General features: G+C 48.0%; 5 protein-coding genes across 5 annotated transcripts; 1 reads left to right on the top strand and 4 right to left on the bottom strand.

Annotated features, from left to right (window-relative positions):
* Window positions 1-124: 124 nt before the first annotated feature.
* Window positions 125-2829, bottom strand: BJ212DRAFT_1570233 (uncharacterized protein; the record flags this gene model as incomplete). Its single annotated transcript, XM_041342041.1, has 7 exons — window positions 2636-2829; window positions 2076-2293; window positions 1874-2046; window positions 1626-1732; window positions 1513-1578; window positions 1234-1330; window positions 125-170 (listed from the first exon to the last, which is right to left on the bottom strand). The coding sequence occupies exons 1-7, from the start codon at window positions 2664-2666 to the stop codon at window positions 125-127; spliced, it is 738 nt and encodes a 245-aa protein (XP_041188995.1). The 5' UTR covers window positions 2667-2829.
* BJ212DRAFT_1380195 (uncharacterized protein) lies at window positions 2830-4429 on the bottom strand. Its single transcript, XM_041336628.1, has 4 exons — window positions 4252-4429; window positions 3616-4201; window positions 3053-3559; window positions 2830-2994 (listed from the first exon to the last, which is right to left on the bottom strand). The coding sequence occupies exons 1-3, from the start codon at window positions 4279-4281 to the stop codon at window positions 3093-3095; spliced, it is 1083 nt and encodes a 360-aa protein (XP_041188994.1). The 5' UTR covers window positions 4282-4429; the 3' UTR covers window positions 2830-2994; window positions 3053-3092.
* A 2980-nt stretch (window positions 4430-7409) lies between these two features.
* Window positions 7410-9258, top strand: BJ212DRAFT_1380166 (Gti1/Pac2 family-domain-containing protein). The gene is made up of 7 exons (XM_041336627.1): window positions 7410-7600; window positions 7653-7729; window positions 7865-7937; window positions 7988-8168; window positions 8220-8309; window positions 8365-8527; window positions 8580-9258. The coding sequence occupies exons 3-7, from the start codon at window positions 7877-7879 to the stop codon at window positions 9066-9068; spliced, it is 984 nt and encodes a 327-aa protein (XP_041188993.1). The 5' UTR covers window positions 7410-7600; window positions 7653-7729; window positions 7865-7876; the 3' UTR covers window positions 9069-9258.
* Window positions 9259-10775: 1517 nt separating this feature from the next.
* BJ212DRAFT_1484575 (uncharacterized protein) lies at window positions 10776-12996 on the bottom strand (the record flags this gene model as incomplete). The annotated part of the gene is made up of 4 exons (XM_041340819.1): window positions 10776-11236; window positions 11309-11627; window positions 12246-12538; window positions 12591-12996. 4 exons carry the CDS (start codon window positions 12994-12996, stop codon window positions 10776-10778), a joined length of 1479 nt encoding a protein of 492 aa, XP_041188992.1.
* A 278-nt stretch (window positions 12997-13274) lies between these two features.
* Window positions 13275-17087, bottom strand: BJ212DRAFT_1279836 (SNF2 family N-terminal domain-containing protein; the record flags this gene model as incomplete). The annotated part of the gene is made up of 21 exons (XM_041331525.1): window positions 13275-13428; window positions 13485-13568; window positions 13613-13739; window positions 13792-13895; window positions 13954-14522; window positions 14573-14629; window positions 14679-14737; window positions 14785-14826; window positions 14875-14893; window positions 14948-15058; window positions 15171-15309; window positions 15360-15411; window positions 15467-15886; window positions 15942-16206; window positions 16260-16318; window positions 16370-16409; window positions 16456-16481; window positions 16534-16557; window positions 16611-16650; window positions 16707-16931; window positions 16995-17087. 21 exons carry the CDS (start codon window positions 17085-17087, stop codon window positions 13275-13277), a joined length of 2709 nt encoding a protein of 902 aa, XP_041188991.1.
* Between the last annotated feature and the right edge of the window lie 1405 nt (window positions 17088-18492).

Genomic DNA, 18492 nt, shown 5'->3' with positions numbered 1-18492 from the left:
CTTCGCCATCATCATCTTCATCTTCACCATGAGAATCTCGTTGTTGACATCACTCTTACTGCTCTCGTCTACGCTTACTTGTATCTTTATATCCCGATACCCTCCGAAAATAAGCTTATTTTCATTAATGACGTGTGATTGAACTCCTGTCGAGGAACCACGTCCGTGGCCTAGATATGCTAGACGTGTCATTATGAAATGAGAGATGAGATAAGAAGTGGGCACAATACCGCAACTTGTCTCCGCCAGCTTATGTATACCCAAGACCTCTCAGCGCCAAGTTTCCATGTTCTCTGCTTCGAAAATCGATACATCTGGACGTCGCCGGACGAACCTAGCTTCATTGGCAATGACCTATGGCGTATCTTCAATTGTTGTCGAGGTCGCAAGCATGGAGCTTGTCTACACTTTGGACGAGGTTATCAAGGACAGAAAGCCCGGTTATAAAAGTTAGACTGATGCTGCTTCATGGGAAGTGAGCGCTTGAGCAATGGCCGCCGTCTCACCGGTTTACTGATGTCATTCGGAATCGTAGAGGCTTTGACATCTCGGCATCATCACACGGTTGGCATGCGTATTGGCGCCCCAGTGGTTTCGAGAACAACTCGTGTTGGGATACGTCTCACTACCGAGTCTTTGACCACTTGGACTCTTGGTTTTTCTCAAGCTCAGCTCCTGAACGCCATAGCTCCCTAAATAATACCACGACGATATTTTATAATCCCCCGTCATGGCGCCCGACTTGGGATACGACTTCAGCCGCAAGGTGTTCTATCCTTTCTCTTGCGTTGACTAGTTTCCCAAGCATATTTTAATCAGTGACTTGAGACGCATGTCTTTTGTTCTTTTGTCACTCCCTAACTTGCATCAGCCCACAGGAATCGTGAAGGGCATTGCACTCATCAGGAGGCACGCGAGCCCTGATATGTACCACCCAGTCCTTTTACAACTGATAAGCTGATTTTCTCTCTACACGGTTGGTGCCGACGTAGTCGACACGTGTTCCATCACTAGAACTTAAAGTCGCATGCACGATGCATCCATGCACATGTCTTCTAAGACAGGATGGCATGCATGAGTATGTGACCGGTGAAGTTACACACATCTCCTACACGGTTCAACTAGCGGAATAGATCGGAACGCATCGCGGTACCGAGTCCTTTTTTAAAACTGAAATCCCGTTTATTGTCATTGTAGACTTTCCTGATGTTGGAAATAGATGTTGGATTATACGGTGTGAATGTGCTCGAGAGCGAGAGCCGAGTTATCTCAATACCAGAAGAATGAGCGAAGGACAGTGCACTGGGCTTCTGCGAGCGTGTAGTCACGGCTTCGATGGCATCAGATGTGAGGCATGTCATCAGAGAACTGGTGAGAAGAAGATATTGTCATATATCGTTATATATCGTAATATATAGGAAAGGATTTCGTCACATTGGAATATAAAGCAATATATGACCATGTAAATGCACCGCAATCAGCATAATGGCCAGCAAGAACTCACCGGTTCACTGATGGTGCTACGGACGATGTGTAGAACCAATTTTTCGAGCGTGAGGTATGCAGTATGTTCGATTTCTTGTCATGGTGGTATTCAGTATTGTCATTCTCCAGTATTAAGCGACGGGAGGAAGAGAGCTCGAATATCTGTTTAATGATTGCAAGGTAGTCCACTTGGTGCATACAAGATTTCCGGTAGAATGTGATGTTCATTGGAGCGGTGTATCCGTGACTGTGTGCCTGTGTCGCGAGCAAGGCAAGAAGTAGTGAAGCCAGTGAAGAGCACTGCGCTGCTACAAAGCACTGAGTGGCTGACTAAGCTACGGTACTACACGGGGTGCTACTCCGCCGCCTAGGGGTCCCCCGGGCCCACTCTCCATCGTGATCAGTGATCAGCTTCTGCTTTGCAAGCCGTTTGGGGGATTGACACCAAACTAGCAGCACGGGAACGACAAGGTCTTTGAAAGACACCTCTGCAGCCTGCTGTAAACTGTCTATGCCCCTATGTATAATCACCTCAACCTCAAAGTTATTCGCAAGTAAAATCTGCTTCGGAAGGTCGATGACGACACAACACACTCTCTGGCCAGAGCGAACACTTTCTGAGTGACCTTATGTACGAGTCCACGGACACCAGCAAAAGATGCCGAGGGCGCTGAGATGAGACGCCCATAGTGGATGGAGTCTACGACGTTGTCGGATTGGCCTGATATCTCAGGGAAGGCAGGTTTGAGATAGAAGTGGACAGTAATAGAGACCGCGTGGGCGTCCCCAGCAATCTGTTTGCCGTAAGCTGGATGGTGTCGACGAACACGACAAATTCCGCCATTGTGGTGTCCCACCAACTCATATGCTTGTCCGACTTATCTGCACGTTTCCCTCGATGTCAGTCGGTCGCTTCTTGATCTTGTAGGCTATGATGTAGATCATGCGCACGCTCTTACCTACAGGTACCGAATCCTGAGGCAGAGGTGCTTGATTTTCAGTTGTTCCATTCGTAGAACACGAGGGAACATCGTAAACGATGCGCTCCGCATTCTATCCAAACAATCCTGCAGCGTAAGGCGTAAGCCGCATGCGATTTCATGTGAAGCTCATTTTCCACATGCACGACGTCGTCATGCGGACAGTGTACCCCTCAATTCCGGGTCATGCGATAGTGCCATTGGCGGCCCAATACCAACCAACACCTCGTACACGATATCACGAAGGAGAAATACACAATAAGCTGGGAATCAGTTCTCCATATTGATATTCACGTACCCTTAACCAAAACGGGAAAATATATCCTGAAAATGGCTACAGCACAATTTCAACTTTCGCTGACACTGTCATTATTGGAGAATTTGATGTATTCGATTGAAGAACTTGAGTTGATGTACAAGTTATCTACTCGCCCTTGTATACTTTGGTATTGCCGTGCGACGAGTGTGATTATTTTTGCAATAAGTAGAATTGATCATTTTGTGGCACAAATGACGAGAATAATTATTCCTGCTCATAAAGTCCATGAGCGGCGGTCACCCCCTGAGAAGTGCATGACGATTCTTACCAAGAATGGAGAGTTGCGCTGGTAGAATGATAAAAGCCGTCTAGAACGGCTGTTCCGCTAAAGTTTCTGAAATCTTGACAACAAGCTCATCGCGAGTTCGCAGTTCAGCCGCAAAATAAGCCTTCACCCCTCCAACACCCCTGGATTTCACCACGCCGACGATATCATCATACGCGTCTGTGTTTCCAGCTCGTTGAACGGTGCATATGAAATCTTTCTTTTTGTTGTATATTAGCAAGCCGCCCAGTCCCATCGACGTGGCAGTCGGAGAGAATGGATCTACAGGGACTTGCACCTTGACGATCATGGACTTCTGATCAAAGGACATTCGAGTATACGGAGCGTTTTTGGCTGACTTGGACTTGGGACTCGAAAGGCCGAGGGCTTCGCGAGTGAAATCAGCACGAGATATTGTAGACGAAAAGTCGCCATAGGTTGGCTTTAGCGTGACCGTGGTTGATGTGGAGAATGGCTGGCATAACGGTTTGTGGGTTTTCCAATGCATACCTGGCATTAATCGTGAGTCGGAAAAACACGTGGGAATGGCAGTAAGGGTCTCTTACGCTGACAGTCAGACGAGCAATATCGGACTGTGTGACATCGTGCGCACTGCTTCAGGCCTCTCTCTTTTTTCTTGCAATACTCGCATTCCTTCTCTTCCCAGAGTGCTTTCTCCCCCGATCGCTTCCTTTCCCACCGGCGAACTGCCGCCGTGACTTGGGGACCAAACACAACACATAACGCACGGGGAGAATCACCATTTCCGTCCTTAATGTCCAGATCAGCGTTGTGCTCCATTAACAAATCTAGGATCGGTATGTCTTGTCCCTGGAATGGGAAGAAGAGAGGAACTTCGCCATAACGGTTCTGGGCATTCGGGTTAGCCCCACCTTTGAGAAGTGCCTTGGCGAGTTCAAAATGACCAAGCGGAGGAGTACATGCATGGTGGAGGGCTGTGTGGCCGGATATATCCGGCATATCCGGTGGTGCACCACACTGAAGGAGATAGTTGATAACGTCAAGATGCTTGAGAGAATTTGGAGTGGGTCCACCGATTCGCTGTGCACCAAGAACAGTAAATGAAAGAAATCCAATTTTGAAGGGCGTTTCAGCTCCTGTTATATCAGGAGCAACCCCTCCACTGACTGCCTTGACTGGGGAATCAGTATTTCAAACACGACATAGGGATAGAGACGAACAGCTTTGACGTCTTGAATTTGCCCAGTCATGCATGCGAATGCGAATGGTGAAAGTTTATTAATATCCAGTTCGCTGAACTCTGCATACTCAGCGTTAGTGTCGTTCTCAGGTAGGCTGAAGAGTATAAACTGTCAATCAAATCCGAGGAACTCACGTGTCTGAAACATAGTTCTAAGTTTCTCGCTACCCATTTTAATGCTAATATAGCCTGGCTGTTGAGGATGACCTCCATCTCTGCCGTCACTTTGAGCCCGCCATGACCTGGCGTGTCATGGTTTATCAAATTATCATGGTGCTGGTGTGAACATAACTTGAGGACCTGCCACGAGGAGTATTCTCACCTCGTTCCATATCAACTAGCTGTATCTCCGTTCAGTTGAAAATAGTGCAGAGTCACTGACGCTTTGACGGAGTAGTCGCTGGCAAACCGCTAATTGAACTGATTAATGTGGACATTTACGTAAAACGTTGAACCGGCTTGCTTTTGCATTGGGTGCAACGCAAGCGCAACGATTACACATCACCGCCACTAGGACTCAGATGCATCCCACCTATACGAAACCTTGTGGTCGAATTTCTGGTATGGTTTTTGGATGGCGGCCTTGCACAGCCGGGGCGCACAGGTACATCTCTTTCTCATGGACTCTGAATCTGTCCCATCGCAAGGCTTAAATATTTTTCCTCTATCACCGGTTGTCCTTCGTCCATGTGGCTTCTTGCGCCACGGATACTCATGACTCCCAATAAGTATTCTTTGAGGCCCCCGGCTGCTCTCTGATGTTCGACTATCAGACTCAGGACCTCCAAAATGGCCCTGAGTCAAATAGGCAAAATCGGACAATGGTAGTCACGTGTCACTGAAATGTCACAGCAGTGCGACAAGGAAAACGGTCGCGTGCGTTTGGAGGAAGCATGCACTATAGTCTAAAAATGCAACGAGCCAGAGGAACCAAGTTACATGCGTCCACCAGGGATTTTAGGCTTCGGCAACTTCTGCAAAACGGTAATAGTAGTAAGGGCATTCCACTGCTTCCCCGCATCAGGATATGCTAACTTGCACGCTCCACCACGGTCGCCTATATAAGCGCTTTCTTTCTCGAATGCGTGCTACTGACATGTGAAATGTGGCGCTGCCTCGTCATCACAGTTTGAGTCGAAGCTGTCACGTCGGAGGCCTTTCAGGTAATGTTTGACGCTCATTCACTCGTTGATCATACGAAGTTTGAAAAAGCCTGCCCTGAATGCCTGGAATAGGCAAAAACAGACATGGTGTGTTCAAGTGACGGAGCGCTGGCATGCGAGGCGCCAAATAGGCGAAAGAAAATGTAAGTTGGGGGCCTCAAACTCTAAAATGGCTGCACGGCACTCACATGCCATATAACATTCCCCAAGATCATGGAATACCGGTATACACCGACCGTTACGGTTTTTTCCCGAGTCTAATCTCGAGTAGTGTTTGTCAATGTTTGTCAGCTTCGGTACCGAGTTTTGCTGCTCAAAAAGTTACGATGAGGTTTGTTCAGGCTCTACGTCATAACGCTTTTAGAACGTGCGGACATCTGGAGGTCTTACCCAGGTGCGAATTTATACAATTTCCGACTTCTGACTTGCGGATCGGCGCCACGCCTGGCGTCCTTAAGTACTCACTGCCATATCATCTCCTAGCTTTCAATTCAGCGCTGTACACGTACTTGCTGTGATATGCAAGATAAAAATGGGACAACCTATTTTCGATAACCTACCGTTTATTTTTAGCGCCATACATTCTCTCTCAATTGCGCAAGACTATGCGACCTCTCTTTAGGCGCATTGCCAATTGAGTTTGATGTCCCCTGGGCGCCGCTGATACTCGTGGCGGTAGAAGCGACAATATTATGTCGTATTTTCTGACTGCCAGACTGATAGCCGATCGCCTAAATCCAGTTGTATCGCCAGTCGCATCAACGGCGGTATCACGATAAAGATAGACGAAGTCTGAAAAGAAGATGAGTCGGTCGCATTCACCTCACATATAAATACACCTATCACTGATCCCAGCTGGATCGGGGCTTGTCTACGATGGAATGCCGCTGTGAGACACCTGTCCATGTCATAAATTTGAATATGCATCTGTGCGGGCAGGCCGACGCACAAGTTTCTGTACTACCGTTGGCCTCCTCACTTATGTGTTGGAAGGCAGTCTCAGGGAGAATAATGCATGAACAACCAATCGGTTGCAGTGCCCATTTTGTTGTCCGGATCGGAACTCTGTTTTTGGAACGCTTAATTCCTCGCAGTGAACTTTGACCTGTTCTCAACTTCTCATGTCCAAGTGCTGGATTCTCGAACGGATGAATTACATCACCTTTCCAGGTTCCTATCCATAGCATTAGGCCAACTACCCATGCATCCTAAATATTCATACCGCAGTCATATTCACGATGTGGTCAGAAGCAAAACCAGTTACCATACTACCCCTGTTGCGGAAGTCTATTTTCGAGTTTACTTCGGAGCTTGAAGCTTGAAGTGAAGAGCTTAATCCTTTTCTGGCGCGGCAAAAACTGTTTCTCTCTGTAGAATGCTCCAAGGTCTCAATGACGACGCCCATAATCCAGACTCGGTTTTCGTGTTTCGGACAAAATTAACCTACTAGTCACGAGGTAAAACCGATGATTTCTCAGCAATCGGATTCCCACGTCAACTATACACTGACCTGCTTAACTTGTGATCACGATTCGGGTTAGCGACTCTCAGTCCGGTAAATCTTTCTCAGATGAAGTCATGGATTGCACTAATTCAGCCACCATCGCAGTGTCAGCTTTATTCAGAGACGTTACCGCTCCAAATATTCATTGATAGCAAGTCAGAAGACATGTTGTTTGGTCGCGAGATGATTGTGATTCAAGGGTAAGCAAACTAATTGGGACTGCACTTGGCATCATGTAGTGACAAAGTTGACAGACGGTCAGGACATTCGTGAGGTGTTCTGCCGCGATAGTCCTAATTCTGGACATTGACGCAAGGACGCACCAATCAGGATAGTGGCTCAACGATGTGGTCACAGCAGATGATGTCAATCGCATGTCACTTTGTTGAAACAAAACCTTCGGCATACTTATTGATCAATAGCAGTTTGACACACCCAACTTTTTTCGTGGGGAATTACGTGGATGACTACCCAAGCTGCAACTCGCTCTCATGTAGGACTCAGATACTGTATTTTCTTGTGGCAATGCGATACTCAACTTAGCTTGCATCCAATGACCCTTCTCTAGGACATAGTCCATGTGTTGAGTTGCTCGAATTGACTACAAAGGCAAATAACGTCACACGAGCTTTCCAGACCACTTGATTTTTGTATGTGAGAATGTTCGCCGATCTATCTTCTCTGCCTATTCGGACAATCGGCTGATCGGTACAGGCGTTTTTACGACAGGAAGAACTTTAGCGCGCGAAACGCTCTGGAGCGGGTACCTGATTGCGGGTCATCGAAACAAGGTTTGTTCGTCTCATGCCAGGACTTTATTATCCACGTTTATTCGAGATCTCCGTTTCCGCTCAGTGTCCATGGCAAGCTTGCCTGAGACTATAAAGCCCTCTCATTTGAATGGCGGGTTTTGATCCCTATCTCAGATCCCACCTAAAATGGCTTACTATTCCAATTCACCTGTTGTCCACAACGGACCTCCGACGCATCCTGCATTACGTGAGTCATCGTTTCCTCCCTAGTGGTTCTGTGTCTTAGGAACTACAAAGATGTCCGGGACGCCAAAGACGCGCACGTTGTCCTCGAGGCCGTGCGCCTCAATATGTTACCGTTGATCAAGCGGCGACTCACTGCTTCAGAACGAGAGCAGTTATCCTCCGGGAACGTCTTCGTCTGGGAGGAGGCTGAGAACGATGGAGGACTCCTACGCTGGACAGACGGGCGTAGATGGTATTCGACATTGTCTTTTGTGTAGATATTGTCATGACCTGTGTCTCCTAGGTCGCAAAGTCGGATGCGTGGTGACTACCTATTCTACGAGGAGAAGATGGAGACAACTCAGGAGGAGAAAGATGCTAAAGCTGCTTTAAGGTAATTTGTTGCGGTTTGAATCAGCATCTTTCTTAGTGTACTCACTACATCGTAGAGCGCTTCGTACTGCGGATCCACTCGCCGTAGCTCCTCCAACAAACAGACGAAAAGATCGTCCTAATCGTCCGAATGGTTTGACGAAACAAACTTACTCCGCATTAGTCTACCTTCCGGGCTCAAGTCTTCCGCGTAAATGGCATGTCGTTGCATACTTTACAGTGAGCTTAGTCTACACGGTCCAAGAAGACTTCTTGTTCATTACTGCAACAGGGGGATGACTATGTTCGACTTCCTGTCATCGAGAGTTACGATTACCTTCGAAATTTGAGGGTTCCGGGTGGCATCTTTGTTTCCAGCAAAGCCAACGGATCTCGCACCGATCACTTCTCTTACACCACTGATGGAATGGAGCCATACAACTCGGCAGGTCATGTACATGGCCAATCAAGTCAGTATTCTATGCTACAAGGAGTCCCCCGAGGCCCAATGTCTCCCGCTTCCTCGTCATCATCAATACCATTATCCCCTACTCAGCATCATCCAAGACCTCTACCGTCATCGGGCGCTGCTATAGGACCTGGACATGCAGAGACGTCCCTACCCAGCATTTCGATCCTGACCGGTCTACGTGATACTCCAGAATTTCGACAATCTAATTCCTCGTCATCTGTGCAACTCGGACATCCCTCTCCAACGACCTACAGCCCCTTATCCGCAGAAGACAGACGAGTACTCAATAGCTTCAAAGTTGTGTTATAGGACTTCTCCCATCCCGGGCGTTAACGTCTTTTTTTTGGCCTCGGACGTTAGAGACTTACTGCATTCATTTTTTTGTCCCTTGGTAACCGCCAGTATTTTTCTCACTCGTCTTTTCATTTGTATCTATACTCTTCCCGACCGTGCAGCATCCCCGGCCGGCGTGACAATTAAAGGCATCGTATTGAAGAACATATCAAGCGGCGTTCGGTTCTCGGATAAGTCCCAAGAGCCAGAACAGAGGTAACGGAGAGCACTAGAGCTAATAACGCTGACCTAGGCCGACTCCACACTCGCTTAGATGTTTAACATACTCGGCCATCTCCAGCACTGTGAGCTTCCTCTTCTATCCTGTTCTATTGAGTCTCCACTTTTGCCCTCGGTCTAAATATGTACGAGTTATTTGTGACTTCAGGCATGTGGCGACCGTGAGGCTAGTGCGCTTCTTGGAATTTGAAGTGACGCCATATTTTCATTTCCATCTGGAATTGCGGGCGCATGCGCATTCGTCGGATCCATTCAATTTTTGGCTTCGTACTTGATTCGTCACGAAACTCTTAGTGCTACACGAATAAGAGTGTGACTGGCGCATTGCACTACTACGTTGCACTACCACGTTGGAGATAAGCGGAGGTCCGAGCACGACGGTCGCTAGTAGCCGATGTAGCTCATGGGAACTTGATGGAACATATAAACTACAGACCCGGACTGATCCTCAGGTGGGATACTTCAGCGTGGTATACTCTGAATGAGTAATATCTGACGTTGTAGTCCGTACTGCGCAGCGAGAACGGGACGCCATGATAAACAAATAAGTGACAGGCGCTATCAGTGAGTCTCGCATCACTGCGGATTGCATCCATATCATCATGATGGATTATGTAATATCGATATCCAGGCTTAAATTGAAGTTGAAAGTGTGGGACAAAGTTAATTCTACTTAGATGGCTTTGACGCTAAGTTTCATCCAATAACTCTATCCTTCAGAATAATCTACACATATCACTTCCGAGTCTTTCATTGCACTTCCTTCAAATCTCTAAAATAATTTTGCTGATTGTTTCAAACAATTGTGGCGAGCTGTCCCATGCTCAAGTTTGCTTGTCAATGTGTGAATCACCGGGCCCCTGTTCATACTTCTATGTTCATCGTGATGAACTCTGCTAAGCAGCTTTCAGTAAGCAACAATTCTCTCATCATTATATCTCCGTGGATCTTTCGATGGCTTTCGTGCGGGTGTTTTGAAAAAATGCTCGTGACAGTTAATGCTATGAAGAGGTCATTTGCACCGTTTTCATTCGATGACTGCCTGGTCACAGCCTTGGAGTTCCTCCCATGGGCCGTTTTTCATTTGTTCTTTCAGGTACCCGGGCCTGCATAGAAGAGGAAATGCTCACTCGGCTTTCTGCTACGGACATATATGGTCAGGCACAGTTTCAGTCACTTATAAGTTTCGCCGTCCGCAGTATCGTGGTGGCACGTGCCTAAACTAATTGGCCACAGCCAATCAGGCTGCTCGTTATACCATGTCTTTGGGAGCTTGAAGATAAGGCTCGTGATTAGTTAACTGGCAGCGAATGATGTCACGTTCCGTTGGTATCTGACCAAGGTAAGAGTCAAGAAATCTCATTAGGCCTCCTAGACATTACAACACTTAACGTGTGAGAGATACTGAATCAAGTCGGAAAACAATCGCGGGTCCGTGGTAGCTTACACTTCGCCGTGTATTATCCGTTTACCCTCTTCCACTTTATTCTCCTTACCAGTCATCTTCCCAGCAATTACCTTTGCCTCACCCCGGAGTTTATCCAGAAAACTCACCCGACGTTCCTTGGAGTTGTCTGTAACACTTGCTGGAGGCGCAGATGCTGGCGACACGGGAGAGTCAGGCTGAACTGCCGCCTGGTCCGTGCTTTCGGCAGCGCGCGGCGGATGCAACTTCGCTGGGTGGTAATCGCTATCGTAACCTCCAGTGCGTGCTCCAGCATTTTGGGTGTGCTTGATATGCTCATCACTACCCTTGTTATCAGTCACCTTGCCTACATCGCCTGTCCTATTCTCGACGCTTTGATTCTTTGTCGACTCTTCATCCACAGGCTGCTGCGGCACTTTGGCTTCCTGACCGTGCACAGGAACTTCCTTGTTATCACGAGCCTTATTCTCGACGCCCGCTAAGTTGGAACGTAATTAGCGTATAGAATAAGCGTCAGATGACATGTACATGCCTTCCTTCGTTGACTCACCGGCGCCTACTGCGCCTCCCGCTCCGGCAGTTTCGGCCGCCTTGCTCTCCGTTGTCTTGCCTAGTGGCTGATCACGTACCTGAGCCGCTCCTATGGTGGCTCCGCCAACATCAGCTGTCTCAGCATCATCTGAACGTTGCCCTTCCGGTACTTCGTGCCTCGGAGTGTGATCAACGGACACGGGCTTTGGATCAGAAAGCTTTGCGGGACACTGATCTGTTTGCTGAGTAGGCAATTTGTCCAGTTGCTGAGGGTCTATTTGCGTCCCATATTGGCTAGACTGAGCCTGAGAGGACAGATCCTTCGAAAGATTAGAAGGCTACAATGGGGACAACCGTCAGATTCTAGACGCAGCGAGGCAATAATGTATAACAGCGGACGAGCAAGTCCAAGGAAGCGTCCAAGAGAGGTTAACAACAAAGAAGCATGGCACTATTAAAAAAGCCCGAAGTAGAAGATAGATAAGCATGGCATAGCCAACCGTCCCCGCATCAAGTTCAAACGCCCCCGGAATATTGGCATCTCGACTTCTCAACATTCGAAGGAGCAATCCGAAAAGTACCCGGGGGAATTGCAAATACATCAACTATCATGACTGAATGCCACGGCAGAGTGGCGGGGAATAACTTGGTACGATCATGATCGAACCCGTCAGTGTCTGGTAGCAAGCCCGCGACAATGCAGCATGCTCCTGCAAAATCCCAACAAATGCATCTGAGTCAAGAAGACGCCAGCTGCCAAAGGGCAGTACGGTGGAGAGAACGAAGAACGTGGAAGAGAAGCAAAACAAAACAAACTAGCCCAACCCCTCGTCCGCGGACACCACAATCTCCGAGTCAGCGCCGAAAATGCAGTGCATCATGGCTTGCATCGACTCGCTCAAAATAAACATCGCGAAAGAAGGGAAGATGTCAAGGTGGAGACAGACCTGACTTACTTCTGGCTTCGCAGCAACCGCAGCAGCACCGAGAGGATAGGCGCTCTTTGCTTCGTTATCACCTCGTGTTTGTGACTCGTCCTTTTTCAATCTTACTGGTCTTTGAGTATCTCTCTCTGCACGCTCATCGGGTAGTAAGGCGACGCTTGATTCCGAGATAGTTCCTGGCAGGGAACCAACACCGCCAACATGTTCGTGAGGTTGGGCGCCCTTTAACTCTGAACTTGGAAGAGAAGTGGACAGCTGTTGGCCCAACGACTGGGTCCCTTTGGGTTGAGAATGCTTGTCATTGGCTGGTAAAAGTCCGTCAGGGCAGCTCAAGCACAAGATAGGGGCCACACGTACACCAATAAGAAGCCATCGAATCTTTGACGCCCTGAGGGATAGGAAGGTATGCAGCTGCTGTCTGACCAGCATACTCGACGGTGCGCTCCACAGGTTCCGGAATGTACTGCTTCGCTGCCTGAACAACTGAGGCGGCGGCCGCGGGGCCCTCAGACCCATCGTCGCGGGATTGTTGTTGCAGCTCTTGTTCAGGCTCCCTGGGATACGAGCCCGGAAATTCGTGACCTGGGGTGTTCAAGTTCGTTGTGGGTGTGATGGGATGTTGTTCAGGCTTAGACGTCGCCCTCATGGCGGGATCAGGGGTAACAACGTTGGGCTGGAACAGGGATTCAGTTTTGCTCGCCCACTCAGTAGAGGGTGTGCCAGCTGGTACAGGAGTAATTTTCGGTGGTAAGTTGCTCGTCATTCTTGATGTTCACGGACGCGTCAGAGCAGAGGTGAGGTTTTATACTGCCACGCCAAGAGTGACGTCACACCATGGGGACCAATCTCGATCACCAAGCCTAAACTTGAACTTTGTGGGGCGGCTCTCCAACGTCCGCCGAGATCATAATATTACTCCACTGCTTGACTACTAAAGACCACATCGCTCAAAAATAAAATACATACAATGAAGACGAGTGGTGAGTTAACAAAGCATGGGCTGGAGGCCAAATCAAACGCACGTAAACACACTCCTATGCTCTATGCGGTCTGCAAGGAGTTTAGTTTTGCCTGTGTTTCAGCCATTTCTTCCTCCCAGGCTTTCCAAGCCTGCGGCTCCTTTTTCCAATGTTCATGACACTCATGACATCGTATATAGTAGGCTGTACTCGTAGCACCGTACCCCAACAACACACTGCAGAATCAGAGATAGGTCAGGCGAAACCTATCAGTCGAACATCATGCACTTACAACTCGGGCAACACTTCCCCGACAGCATCGATCTCCCCTTCAGGCATACAGTCTTCGCAGAACGCTTGTGGGCATGTTTGGCACCTACACAATCTTAGACTGGGTCATTGTTGAGAATATTTATGCACCTGAATAGCATTCCTCCTGCTTCAGCAGTGGAGCGATCGCAAGCTGAGCACTTGTGTTGGGGACAACAGATCATAGGTAGCTTGCGGAGTTGCGCTGCGGTAATACCATGACACTTGGGGTGAAATACTGGTGATTTGGTGTCAAGAGCAAGCCAAACCACACGCTCGTCCAGTCTCACCTCGGGGGCACGAGGTACAGAGGATCACGTCGCCGCCATCTCGACAATAAACGCACCAATCCTCTGTTTCGTGCTTTGCTTTCGACTTCTTTTTCGAGGCCGGACTTGTTTCCTCCGACTGATAAAGGTAAAAGTCAGTACATCTTACTTTCTGCAGAGAACACCACACGAACCGCACTCTGGCCCATATGATCAGCGATGACTGTGATACCATCTACCACAACTGTCCTGTCTATGCGCGCCCGTTTCTGTAGTTCCTGCCACTCCTGCGCAATCTGATGATTGTTTTGATTGCGTTTAATGAGCTTGCCTTCGAAGAGTCTACTCTGTACTTGAGCGATGCCACTAAGAAGCTTTCGCTCCTCTTCCTCTGCATCGAGCAGCGTTTTCTCATCGATATCGTTATCTTCAGCAATATCATGCGAAGACACCATCTCTTTCTTCAGCTTCACATCCCTCGCTCCTTCCCGCTCTCGTGAGTCGTCGAGAATTTCTTGGATTGGCGCTTTGAGGAATGTCCCCAAGTCCATGCCTACATCCGACCGAGACAAGGCACTACTACCTTTGCGCAAAATGTCCAGAAGCTCTGTAGTCTTCAGTTGGGTATTATCCTCGTTGGCAGAAGATGACGACGTTGAAGAAGACATGACTTTTAATGATAGGAACATCTTGCGACGAATACGGTCGAGCATCTGATCCTCGACGCTTCCGCGACAAATAAGGCGGTACACCTACAGGAACAAGGTTTGTAGGGTGAGTTATGATATAGCATCGGACACACCTTGACGATTTTCGTCTGACCAATGCGATGGGCCCGAGCGATGGCTTGCAAATCGTTCTGTGAATGTTTTAACGGACATCAAATAGATCTGTCCCAGAATGCTCACCTGAGGATTCCAATCACAGTCGCACATGATGACGGTTGATGCCTTTGTAAGGTTTATACCTACCAAAGTGTAAAAATCAACCCTTTGCGAGCAATACTTCACGTACCAAGTCCACCCGCTTTGGTCGAAACAAGGAAGACTTGATATGCTGAACGTTTTTCAGCACAAGATATAAAATGATTAAACAAGACCCTACGAGACTTCTCTTGTTGAAACTACAGACAGCAAGCATCAGCGGACAGCTAGCAAGGCAAGAAAATCATTCCTACCAGTTTGATATCAAGATTCCGCCGAGGGCGGGTTGTTCCACCATCCAGCCGAGCGTATGGTATTGACCGCAGTTCCATGTAATCCTCCAGGAGATCGAGCATGCTAACACCCTTGCATCAAAGCGTAATCAGCGAGAAGTGTAATTACCCTTTACCTCGTCCATTGCTACGACCGCTCGTAAGTCTCGGGCTGGCGCAGGTATTTTTGTTTGGAAGAGCTCACAGAAAATATCAAGACACGTTCTCCTTTGGGCAGGGTATCGGCAAGAACCTTGTCAATGACAATGAGTTTTGAGGACGAGGCAACAACGTGTTCGCCAATAATATATGGCGAAGGGGACGCGTCTTTTAGCAGATATGGACTGTCGTCTAATCTGAGCATTATTCACAAAGAGACCAAAATACGACCTACTGATCACAAACTTTACGTAGCTGCATCAATAAATTCATGAGCTTCCGCCATCCTTGGTGTCATAAGCACGTGATAACGATGGGCAAGTACAATTCGGGGTTACTCACTGTTTGTCTCTCCAGAGACATTCCGATTTATCGCTGATGCGATGTGCGAAAACACTTCCTTGCGTCCCTCATTTAGCAGGCCATCCTCCTCTGTGAAAATCTCTTCTAGGTCCATTGTATCCATTCGTGTTAACAATCTATAAGTCCAGAACCTCTGTGCCTCCGTCATGGGTATGAATAAAGTAAGTTCTTCACGTGGCGGTACGGCTATATCGACGTTCGCCTTGGTGCGGCGCATCATAATGACAAGCAAGAGCTCCTGCGCAGCCTTTAGGAACGGTATGGAGTATGAGCCACGAGAGAGGTCAAAGGATTCGTGAAATAATCGCTGTGAAGGAGGAGTAAATATGGTTGGGTATAGCCAATTCAAAAGGCCCCATAGCTCGACCAAATTGTTTTGTACAGGCGTGCCAGTAAGGACTGGCGGTACACGACAGTGAGATGATAAAATACAATGCAAAAGAAACCGCCTTACTGAGTCGGTACAGAGAACCTAAGCCACGGACTTTGCCAAAGAGGTTGGTATCAGAATTCTTGATCCTGTGCCCCTCGTCAAGAACACAATAGAACCATCGTCGGCTCTTGAACCAATTATCCTCACAAACATACGCCTCATAAGTCGTGATGCATAAATCGAATTTCATATCGTCGTTCCTGACACTGGTCTTGAGTCGATCTCTCTCCGACTGATTGCCGTGGAAACGAAATACGCGCAATGAGGGTAGCCAGCGGGCAGCTTCCTAAATAAATGACTAACATGGGAAATAGTCGAGGATAGAGCTACAAATCTTACATTTTGCCAGGAGGACAAAACAGAAAGAGGGCAGATGATAAGATGTGGATCGTAACGGCCTTCACAGAGCGTTAGCATTTAGCAAAGCAGAATGACTATAGGTGGCACACCGGGTTCGTTCTCTTGAATATGTGCAAAGAGGGATAGGGTCTGGCGTTATGTCAGATAAAGAATACGGACCAAAGAAAAGAAGTACCTGCAGTGTTTTTCCAAGGCCCATTTCTACGCAAATCGTCACGATGGATAAAATAAAGCAGAAGAATGAAAGATTTACCATCACCCAATATACAGTTCATCCCTGCACGTGGTCTTAGTCCCTAGGGTGCATCATGGAGCAAAAAAAAAACATACCGTTCTTATACATGTAGATTAGGAATGCAAGGCCTTGAAGCTGCAGCCAAGAAGTGTTCAAGGAAACGCTGTGCGGACAAGGTGTACTATACGTACTTGATAATCCTTCATTTCACCGCCCTTTATCAACGAAGGCTGTGTCATGAGGACGCGGAGTGGGACATAAGCCGTGCTTCCTTCCGTTTCTTTTATTTCCTTGCGCAACGTGTCGAAGAATGAAGTCGAGGGCAATAGTGGTTGAAACAGGTCGTGATGGCGGTACAGCCACCTTCTGCGGGCAGATTCGAGCTGTACCCTTCTTGCATTTATGACTATGGTATTCTAGAAGATCGATTATCATCATGTTATCGGCATCAGCTCCGCAAGACAGCTATAGAACCCTACCGCTTTCTTATCTTGCATCTTTTGCTTTTTCTGAGAGTTCGCGCCATTGTCTGTGGCAGAAAACGATGATGTTCTGACGCGCTTTCCCGTCATCTGAATGTTTTCTCCGCTTTGTAAATCATTCCGGGAAGGAGAGACACGTAACCTGATGGTGAGTTTCTCCTCTTCGACCGGGGGAGACCCGTCACCAATTAGAGTTGTACTTGACCTGGAACTGGCGATAACATCCAGTTCGTCGGGTTCCGCGTCCAGAAAATCGACTGGCCCAAATGAGTGGGACATGGCCTGTTATTGGCAGACTACAGGATGTCCGACAGAGCGTCTCGAAAGGTAGTGAACGGCTGAGACTTACTCAGCGCCACCGTGCACTTGAAGTTTTGAACAACACGGTTCCACATTATTGGGTTTAGGGCCGGTCATTACGCGCCTGCTGCAAGGAACTCGGTCGTCTTGAGGCTTGAACTCATTCCTCTTCCTCGAACGCTTCAAACAATCAACAAACCAATGAATATCGAGAGAACAACAACCAACTGGGATGATAATATTCGTTTGTTTCTGGTCTCATCGGTGCGCTGCAATCAGTACTCAGTTTTATGAGCACTCGCGTGTCTGAGAATAATAATCGTTGCTTCAACTCACGCGTTCACAAGTGATCGCATGTCTATTTCAGCACGTCACAATTCTACAACTGACGATGTCCAGGCTCCAGACCTTGAACACCACACTCGAGATTTCTAAATATCGACTTCTCTGCCATCAACGCCAAGGACTTGGGCATCAGTACCGTCGTCACCGAACACCAGCAGCAGTTGGATGCGGTGTTGTATGAGATCTCAAGCCTGGAAACTATCATGGACAGTCGACAAGAAGGAGAAAATTACCCGGTCCATTAATATGTACAAGGGGCTTGTATTGGCTCTCCGGCGTTTTCCAAACGAAGCATTGGCCTAAATTTTTCGTCACTGTCTCCCGGAATACTGTCTCTCAGTATCCCCCCTCTGGGAACGCGCTTACTCGTTGTCCGACCCAAACCGAGATGCTCCCATGCAGAATATGCCGACGGTGGAGGGATATTGTCGTAGACATACCCAATTTGCAGTGTAGACTGCATCTGAGCGATCGCGGAGACTGAGAGCAGGCAGCCTTCTGTTATTGAACCCATGGTTCAAGGGATCCCGAGTATTTCCAATCTCTTTAGCACTCGTGTGCTATAAAGGTAACGAAATCAAACTACGAAGCACCATTCAGCCTTACATTGGTCAGATATCGGCTCTCTATGTCGAGGTTCACCATGGAGCTAATCCTGATTATCTGTTGAAAGACATTCCAGCCCTTCAGGAGCTGACTGCCAGGCCATATAACAATGATATGCCAGCTATGTCGTTCCGTCTGCCACCCACTTTGCGCAGCTTCAAGCTAGTGGGGCTGGACCTTACCCTTAAGTGACTATCGTCTCTCGACCCTATGTCTGCACAACTAACAAACATCGAGATCGCCG

Source organism: Suillus subaureus, assembly GCF_016647635.1.
Source record: "Suillus subaureus strain MN1 chromosome Unknown BJ212scaffold_35, whole genome shotgun sequence".
NCBI lineage: Eukaryota > Fungi > Basidiomycota > Agaricomycetes > Boletales > Suillaceae > Suillus > Suillus subaureus.
The sequence above is the reverse complement of the archived record's forward strand: the minus strand, read 5'-3'. Positions and strand labels throughout refer to the sequence as shown.